The 10704-nt window shown below is 43.6% G+C and overlaps 1 protein-coding gene and 1 pseudogene across 2 annotated transcripts; one reads left to right on the plus strand and one right to left on the minus strand.

Annotated features, from left to right (window-relative positions):
- Positions 1 to 521: 521 nt before the first annotated feature.
- Positions 522 to 1068, plus strand: LOC102243390 (mediator of RNA polymerase II transcription subunit 20). The gene has a single exon (XM_005877340.2). The coding sequence runs from the start codon at positions 599 to 601 to the stop codon at positions 1034 to 1036; it is 438 nt and encodes a 145-aa protein (XP_005877402.1). The 5' UTR covers positions 522 to 598; the 3' UTR covers positions 1037 to 1068.
- Positions 1069 to 3457: 2389 nt separating this feature from the next.
- Positions 3458 to 3868, minus strand: LOC102243672 (annotated as a pseudogene). The gene has a single exon (XR_001364227.1). The product of XR_001364227.1 is annotated as a 60S ribosomal protein L34 pseudogene (transcript).
- Positions 3869 to 10704: the final 6836 nt, after the last annotated feature.

The following is a 10704-nucleotide window of genomic DNA, read 5'->3' on the forward strand; positions in this document are numbered from 1 at the left end:
TGAACCAGGAAGTCAGATTCCTGGTCAGGGTACATGCCCAGGTTGCAGGCTTGATCAGTAGGGGGCATGCAGGAGGCAACTAATGAATGATTCTCATCATTGATGTTGCTCCCGCTATAAAATCAATAGAAACTTTTTTAAAAGTAAATTTTTGTGTACTCAAATTGTAAACCTACTTTTGTCCCACTCTGTATATACAAAATAGTTGTTCCTACCTTCTGAAGGAAACAATGTGGTTTAGCATAGACATTTAAGAAAGCTCTGATGGGTAGCATAGCAACACAAGTGGAGCCACCACAGTCCCCAGGGGAAGACAAATGCCAGGGCTTTAAGCTGGGTTAATAACCAAATGGGAATTATGGTTTTGAGTTAATTCAGTGGGAAGACCATCTTGGAATGTCTGAAGATCCTTTGAAATGTTCCAGTTCTTTCTGCAAAAGAGGGAAAGGTGGCTAGAGTAGAGCCTAGGAAGCAGCAGCAAACCATTGCAGAGGCAAGCAATACTCAATGCAAAAGGTGCCATGATGGACTAACTGTGCGTGGCCGGAGAACTCTGCGATTCGACTCTTTGGTCCTGCCATCCTCCTGGTCCGACATCATGGGAGTGACCTGTGTGTCCCAGATGCCTGTGGCCGAGGGCAAGAGTGTCCAGCAGACCGTGGAGCTCCTCACCCGGAAGTTGGAGGTGCTCGGGGCAGAGAAGCAAGGAACATTTTGTGTAGACTGTGAGACCTATCACACGGCTGCTTCTACCCTTGGCAGCCAAGGTCAGACTGGGAAGCTGATGTATGTGATGCACAATTCAGAATACCCTTTGAGCTGCTTCGCCCTCTTTGAGAATGGCCCTTGCCTTATTGCCGACACCAACTTTGATGTGCTCATGGTGAAGCTCAAGGGCTTCTTCCAGAGTGCCAAGGCCAGCAAGATTGAGACCCGGGGCACCCGTTACCAGTACTGTGACTTCCTAGTGAAGGTGGGCACGGTCACAATGGGGCCCAGTGCCCGAGGCATCTCTGTGGAGGTAAGACCTTGGTGAAGTAGGAGCGGGATGTGCTGAAGGAGCAGCTCAGCAGAGGGCTCTGCAGATTTCCACGTCCCTCTGAGTGCAAACCGGTGTTGATGCCTACCTGGCCCCTACGGCCCAGCAGATACCATGGTCCAGTACATGGAACTCTTCAACAAGATTTGCAAGCAGCAGCAGGTGCCAGTGGCTGGGATTCGTTAGTGACTGGCAGCTGCACGGTTGAGCTCCGTCACCAAGGGACTCCACAGGAAGCGCAGGTGCTACACCCTCAGGGCTCTGGGCCCCAGAAACCCAGGGTGGACATGGAGGCTTCTCTCCTTCTCCAGTCCCAGCTGTGGCTTTTGTTCTGGGGCTCCGGACCCCCTCCCCTGACCCTCACACACTGTCCCCTGACAGCTGTTTCACTCCCTGCCTTACTGGACTTGGCCTGTCCTCCAGAACGGTGATTATGAAGAGTGGAGAAGTTTGGAGCTTTCCTGCTGTAGGGGCAAAGGTAGGACAGGGGCGTCCCTGCCTGGCCCTGGTGGGGAAAGTAGTCTGTATCTCCAACTATTGTGGATTTGGCCTGGGCCAGTGGGCAGGCTGCATTTTGTGTTTGGGCTGTGCTGCAATAAAGGCCTCTTCCTCTGAAAAAAAAAAAAGTAAAAAAAAGGTGCCATGATGCTTTTTCAGAGTTCTGAGGCACAAGGCAGGAACAGGGTTAAGAAGCCAGTATTTCAACTGTAATATTTTATTTTGAGGTGGGGGACCATTGCTTTTTTAAGAAAATAAACTATCTGGCCCTAGCCAGTTTGGCTCAGTGGATAGAGCATCGGCAGACTGAAGAGTCCCAGGTTCACTTCTGATCAAGGGCATGAACTTCGGTTGGTTGCAGGGTCATCCCTGGACCTGGTTGGTCGGAACTCATTCCAGAAGCAAGCAATCAATGTCTCTCTCACATCCACATTTCTCTCTCTGTCTCTCCATCTCCCTTCTACTCTCTGAAAATCAATGGAAAAATAATCTCAGGTGAGGATTAACAACAACAAAAAAAAAGAAAAAGAAGAAAAACTGTAGTAAGGCAAATGTTAGGATGACAAGCTTGGGTTGTAGGTCCATAGGTGTTTGTGATTTATTATCTGTTACTGCATAGCAAATTGCTCAAAAACTTGTAGCTCAAAACAATGTGTATTACCTCATGCAATTTCAGAGGGTCAGTAATTCATGAGCAGCTTGGCTCGATGGTCTGTCTTCACAAGGTTGAAGTCATGTGACGCTTAACAGGCTGGAGGATTCAGTTCCAAGGTGGTTCACTCACATGCCTGGCAAGTTAGTGCTAGTTGTTGGCTGGTGGCCTTCGTTCTTCACGTTGACCTCTCCATGGGGCTCCTTAGTGTCCACAATATGGCAGTAGGCTTCCTCCAGAATGAGCAATCCAAGAGAGGGCAATTTAGAAACCATAATGTCTTCCCATTTTCTACCGTTCAAACTCGAATTTCAGTATTTTTTATTGTCTTTTAAGCTGTCCTTTAGAAGAGACACCTATCCACACCCCTGAACTATCCTATCCCCTTTATACCTTAATTATTTGGTTATTGTTCTAACTTGCTGCTAAAATTCAGTATTTACCTCTGTCCCCTCTGTACCCAATCATCTTATATATCAAGACGATGTCTAGCCCTGACTGGGAAGCTCAGTTGGTTGGAGCATTGTTTCAATACACCATGGTTTCGGGTTCAATCCCCAGTCAGGGCACATACAAGAATCAACCAATGAATCCGTACATAAGTGGAACAACAAATCCATGTTTCTCTCTCTCTCTCTCTCTCTCTCTCTCTCTCTCTTCCTCTCTCTAAAATCAATAATTTTTTTAAAGTGGTTATTTTAAAAAAAAGACTAGTAGTTGACTAGCAGTAATCAAAGCCTTCAGTGGCATGAAATACCAAGTGTTTGACATGGCAGGGATGGCTAAATGACATGCTAAGGCACCCGGGAAATGCTACCAAGCATTCTTTTAGGGGAGCACTGGGGTCTTATTATCTTACATCTTTGCTCCAGCAGCAAGCACAGTGCCTAGTAATGCTTATGGCCCACAGAATGCTCCAAGGGAGGTAAAAAATAATGATTATTTCCCTCTTAGGCCAAATTCTTCTTACTTTGTTATTTTCTTTGATTTCAGAGAGAGGGAGGGAGGGAGAGAGAGAGAGAGAGAGAGAGAGAGAAACATCAATGATGAGAGAGAATCCCTGATCCACTGCCTCCTGCATGCCCCCACTGGGGATAGAGCCCCCTACCCAGGCATGTGCCCTGACCAGGAATCAAACTGCAACCTCCTGGTTCATAGGTCAACGCTCAACCACTGAGCCACAGTGGGCAGGCCAGGCCCAGGTCTCTCTCTCTCTCTCTCTCTCTCTCTCTCTTTTTTTTTTTTTTTAAATAACAGAATGAGACTTGTTTTTGTTACTCAAAAAAGCTTCATTTTTAAATTTATTTAGCTTTCTGACTCTGTGCTTGTGCCTTCAACACTTTCACAAGGATTTTCTGCTCCTCAATAAGGAAAGCACGCTTGATCCTGTCACAGACACATTTAGCACACATGGATCCACCGTAGGCCCTGCTGATGTGTTTTTTCGTTTTAGACAACCTCATTAGAACTTTAGGTCTCACAGCACAAGATCCGCAAAGTTGGCCTGGGCACACACCACATGCAGATTTGGGTGCTTTCCCAACCTTCTTGGTATAAAGGTATACAATTCTATTACCAGGGGTTCGGGACAGTCTAGTTTTGTTAGAGGCTGTATTGTAGGATAGCCTCCAACGGTATGTCAAACACTGGACCATGGTGAATACCTAAACTGAAGTCACTGTACCCAGAAGAGGACAGGCCCAGGTCTCTTTAAGCACCTCCTCAGGTGAGTCTCGGGGTGGAGAGGCCTAGGGAACAGAGAGAGACACTTGACCTCTTGTTCTGTCACTAGGCAGGTTCTCAATCTTCTGGCCTTATTTTCCCTTTTTTTTTTTTCTTATTTTCCCTTTTGCACTATAGATTTCCACCCTGCCCTTCTCAGTAAGGAGTGGTAAATAGGGCAATCAAGTCTTGGACTTGTAAGCTTAGAGATGCATGTCCAAGCTTGAGAGATGAGCAGGGCATCCCAAGCCAAGAAGCCAAGAAAGAAAGAGCCATTTACTCAGAAAAGAAAGAAATAGAAGTAAAAGCCTAATGAGGGCTTATTTAGAGATGGCAAGGATAATAATAATGAGAATTAACCTTAACATCAACACCTTCAATTTACTACCCACCCACTTTTTTTTTTTTTTTAATTCTCACCTGAGGATATGTTCTTATTGATTTTAGAGGAAGGAAGGGAGGGAGGGAGGGAGAGAGAGAAAAAAACAAACAAACAAACATCGATCAGTCGCACTTGACCAGGGATTGAACTGCAACCTAGGTATGTGCCTGACCAGGAATCAAACCTGCACCTTTTTGATGTATGGGACGACATTCCAACCAACTGAGCCAGCTAGCTGGGGCCCTCCCACTTTTTTTTTTCTTTTTAATACCAGAATGCTTAAATAACTTCCCAACCCAGCGTTCTTGGCCTCATTTTTTAAAAATTTTTATTGATTGATTGATTTTTAAGAGAGACAGCAATTTTTTCCACTTTTTTAAAAAATATATTTTTATTGATATCAGAGAGGAAGGGAGAGGGGGAGATAGAACCATAAATGATGAGAGAAGCATTGATTGGCTGACTCCTGCACGCCCCCTACTGGGGATCGAGCCTGCAACCTGGGCATGTGCCCTAGTCTGGAATCAAACCCCGGACCCTTGAGTCCACAGGCTGGTGCTCTATCCACTGAGCCAAACCGGCTAGGGCTGTTCCATTTATTTATGCATTCACTGGTTGATTCCTTTATGTGCCCTAAACAGGGATTGAACCCCAAACCCTGGTATATAGGGAGATGCTCCAACCAGCTTAGCTACCTGGCCAGAGCTTAGCATCACTTATTTGCAGATGACAGATTTTAATTTTTTAAAAATATGTTTTTAGTGATTTCAGAGAGAGGAAGGGAAAGAGAGATAGAAACATCAATGATGAGAGAGAATAATCAATCAGTTGCCCCCCAACCTGGGATAGAGCCTATAACCCGGTACCCCGACTGGGAATAGAAATTCGACCTCCTAGTTCATGGGTCGACATGCAACCACTGAGCCACACCAGCCAGGTGCAGACGGCAGATTTAATTGGGAGGAAGAAGGGAAGTGATACTACCGCCCAGTGACCTGCCTTGTAGGACCAGGTGCCTTAAATATTGCCTGCCACAAGATCCGAGGCAATAAGGGTCTTTCAGCCTTACGAAGGACCAGGATTGTGATTTAGGGACACATTCAGATTAAGAGGCTTGAGGGAGAGAGGAAAGAGATGCCATTCCCCCCTCCCAATCCCATCAAATTCCTGGCAAATTCCTTAATGCCCTGCAGATGGCACCACTGACAAGGAGTTCTCTGCCCAGAAGTGCTGAACTCAGATTTGTGAACTCTGTCCTGGCTGTCACCTGGGTGCTGAACCTAAAAGATATACAACAAACAGGAAGTGACTGACCTGGCATCCCTAGCATTCACATGCTTGTCACTTTTTGTTCTGTCCATTCCTAGAGCCAGCTGGAACTCGTGCAAGGTCATTGTGAATCAGGCAGCCACAGCAAACCCCACACCCAAGGAGCTCTTAACCTCAGCTCCTGCCTCTAGGGTGCTTCCCAGTGTGGGATAGGTATAAAAACACGGCCTTGGAGTCAACAAGGGGTAATGAAGGAGTGTGCTGCCGGATTAATCTGAGCTTAATATTGATTCAAAGTCAATAACCACCTGATGATGTGGATATAATCATGTATGTACTGATATCCTTGTGTTGTGAGGGCCAGGTTTTTCCTCCCCACTACCTGGTACATAAAATGGAATAAATTCCCTATCTTACCCATCCCTCAACTGACCAACCCATCTCCTAACTGACAGCCTGCTATATGTTACTGTGTCCGACTGTGATAAAATCAACCTCATCACCTCAATCCTGCCTAGGGTCTTCCAACACTATTCTCTCTGCCTATATGAAGTACTTTTTCCATCCGTAACTGATCCCACCCCCTTTGCCCAGTTAACTCATACTCTTCCTTTCATGATGAAAACCCAAGTGTCACCTCATCAAGGATTTGAAGACTAGGTCAAACTAGATCAGATTTTCTAGTATATCTTTTTATAGAATCTTCTACTTTTCTCTTAAAGTATTTGTTGTATTTTAGAATTATATATTTATTTATGTGATTATTTAGTTAATATATTTCCCCAACCAGATTTTATAAGCTCCATGTCTGTTATGCTTACCATTGTATCACCAGTACCTGGCTTGGTGCTTAATTAGTATGTGATTAACAGTTAATACATATTCCAAGAATTAATTTTGGGCAAGAGCATAGATTCAAACTTTTAATTCTGAAAGCTAGCAAAGACTGCCCCTCCACTGCCTTCCTCTTCCCCTACTTTCCCAGTCCAAAGGTCTAAGATGCCTCAGGAAGACACTACAGGGTAGACGGTGACATCAAATGGAGGTAGAAGATAAAATTGCTCCTCTGTTCTAGAGATTCTTTTTAAATAAGAAGAAATATCTTGCCCTGGCCGGTGTGGCTCAGATGGTTGAACATAGTTCTGTGCACCAAAAGGTCACTGGTTCGATTCCTAATCAGGACACGTGCCCAGGTTGTGTGCTTGATCCCTTGATGTTGCTCTCTCGCATCGATGTTTCTCTCTTTCTCTCCCTCTCTCTTCCTATCTCTCTAAAAATCAACAAAAACATATTTTTTAAAAAAGAAGAAGAAATCTCTCAGCCTCTCCCTGACCCAACTATAGTATCTTATGACACTAACGTGTAGAAACTTCTGCTGCCTCATATTGACCAAATGACTGGTTGCCATGAGACAGGTGTGACCAGCTGCCAGAACAGGCTGATGTCACCTTAGACATTCCTTCTATACAGCAGTGTGCAAAGCTAGGTAGGTAAGTGTTCCCACCATCCTCTTCACTGACCACCCTACTATGCAAACTGTTATCCAGTTCTGTTTACCTTAAGAAGGATATGGACAGATAAGAGAGTTTCCTTCAAAGAGTGAGTGGAGTATGTAAGTAAGGGGTCCTGGGTACAGCAACTCAGAAAAAATGAGGTTGTTTATTTATTTATTTAAAATATATTTTTATTTATTTCAGAGAGGAAGGGAGAGGGAGAGAGAGATAGAAACATCAATGATAAAAATCAATGATTGGCTGCCTCCTGCACACCCCACACTGGGGATTGAGCCCACAACCTGGGCCTATGCCCTGAACTGGAATGGAACTGTGACCTCCTCATTCATAGGTTGATGCTCAACCACTGAGCCATGCTAGTCGGGCAAAAATGAGGTTGTTTAGATTAGAAAGGAGAAATCCAGTGAAAAGCTCCTGTCCAGAAATGGCAGCAGACTCATTTCTCAAAACCTCAAAGGGCACAGCAAATGATGGGGAAGAACATTGCAGCTCACTTTCTAATAATTAGCTAGGGCCCACAATGGCATCCATGTTGTGAAAGGCAAGAAGGGAGAACTGAAGACTTCTGTGATCCCTCTCCATTCCCAGAGTCTAGGATTTGCAAATTTTCTTGCTATCTCAAGCCAATCTTTCATTATGACTGTTCTCTCAAATATTTTTTGAGAGACCAGAGATAGGTAGGAACAAAGGAGCAGAATTTCTCAAAACTATTTTTAAACCCTTACCCCCACTCCTGCCAACAACAATAACAACAAAAAGTTCTCAGATCCAAGGAGGCCTTGCCTAAGGGGAACCTCTGGTTTTCCTAGAATCCTAGACAAGAGGGCAATTCCAAAGTTGCTGGCTTATTTCTAGAAACAAGTCCAATTTCCATGAGAGGGAAGGAAAAAGGTTTACAGCCTTAGTTTGTGCTGCTATAACAAAACACTATAGACTAGATGGCTTAAACAACAAACATATATTTCTCATGGTTCTGGAGGCTGGGAAATCTAAAATCAAAGTGCTGGCGGATTCAGTCTGGTGAGAGCCTTCTTCCTGGCTTGCAGATGGCCTACCACCTTCTTGCTGTGTCCTCATATAGCTGAGAGAGAGTAAGCCCTAGTTTCTTTCTCTTCTTATATGAACATTAATCCCATATTGGGGGCTATACCTCATGACCTCATCTAAATCTAATTACCTCCCAAAGGCCCCACCTCGTATAATTATCACATTTGGGGTTAGGGTTTTAACATATGAATTGGGGTGGGGGTGGGGCACATAAACATTCAATTCATAGCACAGTTTACAGTATTTTCACCTTAGAGTTGAATGAGTTCTTTCTGAAAACCCAGAAAGTCCTGGGAATAAAACTACCCTAAAGCTACTAGTCTTATTTGAATGAACAGGAATTTTTCTGTACTTACGTTTTCTGTGGGGAAATTGGGACATGTAAGTAAGCAAAGAGAAAGTGAAAATAACCCATAATCTGAATGGAAAGTTTCTGAAATCTTTGTATTAAAAAAAGAGTAACTTTTCATCTGGCCGGCATTGCTCAGTGGTTGAACGTCGACCTATGAACCAGATCACGGTTTGATTCCCAGTCAGGGCACAAGCCCAGGTTATGAGCTCAATCCCCAGTGGGGGGAGGAAGCTGAACTATGATTCTCTCTCATCACTAATGTTTCTTTCTCTCCCTCCCTCTCTAAAATCAATTTTAAAAATACATATTTTTTTAAAAGGAGTAACTTTTCCAAATCCCCTCTCACCTCTGGGAGTTGGTGCCTCTGGGCCTTCTGTCTGCTCCTCTCAAGACGCTATTCAGCAATAAGTCAACATTTGAAAGCTCAAAGGTGACCTCACAGGAAGAAGTAGAATGGTGAACCTTTTATATGCAGATGTAGGGTGCCAGGACTCTTCAAGTTTTACCTTTCTATTACATGAGTATCTAAGCAGTTTAGTAAGGAGAGGAATACAAAAATTGGGGAGATATACTGGGGAAAAGGGAAGCTTCCAAGTCAGATAAGCCAGTTCAAGTCCCACATCCACCACTTATTGTAGCTCCTTGCACAAGTTACTTAATCTCTTTGAACAGATTCCTCATCTATACATAAAAAAAGTCTACTACCATATTTTTGCACCTCTGAACCCATTGCTTATGTTGCAATATCTATCCCCAAACCTCCAGTGTCATATTTTTCTCACTCAAATTATTATCTCCTACACATTTTCACAAAATTGTTTTTATATAGTTGGCATATCTCTGAAGTCCTTGAAGGTAAAATTGTGTTGCTAAATTTTACATTTTGAGGACTTGGCAGTTACCTACAGTGAGTGTGCAATAAATGTTAACTTGAAACCTTAAAAAAATAAAATTAAAAAGTCTACTTAGTAGGATCCTTGTGACATTGAATAAACTAATCTATGTAAAGTATCTGTTAACATTTAGCATTTAGTGAAGGCTCATTCTGGATTATTCCCTTCTCTGTGCTGCTTGCAGATGTTGAAATTTACTCCACAGTCAAGGTGGCTCCTTCCCTACAAAAAATGGATAACTAACCTCTTGGACAGATCTCAAATCTACAAACACTGAGTGTTTACTGTGAGAACTGCACTGGGCTAAGAAATGGGGTTGAATGGAAAGGAATGAATTCGAAGCCAAATGCAGGGTTCTAGTCCTCTAAGTGGAGAGGAAAGGAGTAAAGACATAAATGGAGGTAAGTAAAACAATACTTGCTTTAGATAAAGTAGTGGGGGGTGGGGGAGAGTCCTCTGAGCAGATAACATTTAAGCTCAAACCTAAAGAAAACAGGAACCAGCTAAAAGTGAATTGGGAAGGAGAAGGGGAGAACTTTCAGGCAGAGGAAACAGCAAGTGCAGTGTCCTGAGAAAAGAAAGTTGGCAGGGTCCACCAGAAACTGACCAAAGGCCAGAATGAAGATGGTGCCAAGTTGAAGCAGTAGAGAGGGGATAGCTCACAAGTCACAAAACAGTTGGGCTGACAACGTAAATGGAAAAACTGGTGAGGTGCTTACCCAAGTAATAGGAGCTGTGGAAGACTGGTACATCCTCCTTCATCTACAGAGCCATAGATCCTGGCTGCCCAGCTCTGCCAGACCTTCTATTTAAGAGACAGATGTCAGCCCTAGCTGGTTTGGCTCAGTGGATAGAGCATCGGTTCAATTCCGATCAAGGGCACATACCTTGGTTGCAAGCTCAATCCCCAGCCCTGGTTGGGGTGTGTCTCTCACATCAATGTTTCTGTCTCTCCCCTTCCTTTCCATTCTCTCTAAAAATAACATAAATCAATGAAAAATATCCTCTGGTGAGGATTAAAAGGAGAGAGATAGGACAGATATCTGAACTTTTAAGGAGTCATCTTCTGATTTTTAAATGTTTGTTCAAATTTGTTAAAAAAACAACAACCAGTGAGCCCAACAAAACACAGCATGTTTAATATATCCTCTGAAAGCCTTGTAGGCTTACTTTAAAGCAGGTGAATTTTTAAGTGCAAATGGGTCACTTTTGAGAGGTTTTGAGCTGAGACAAGATCTGATTTGTGTTTTAATAAGATCACTAAATCACATACGCTTAAAATTAAGATCTGAGACCTGTTACACTCCAGGGCCACTTCTCCCTGACAAGCTGTAAG

Source organism: Myotis brandtii, unplaced genomic scaffold, assembly GCF_000412655.1.
Source record: "Myotis brandtii unplaced genomic scaffold, ASM41265v1 scaffold517, whole genome shotgun sequence".
Taxonomy (NCBI): domain Eukaryota; kingdom Metazoa; phylum Chordata; class Mammalia; order Chiroptera; family Vespertilionidae; genus Myotis; species Myotis brandtii.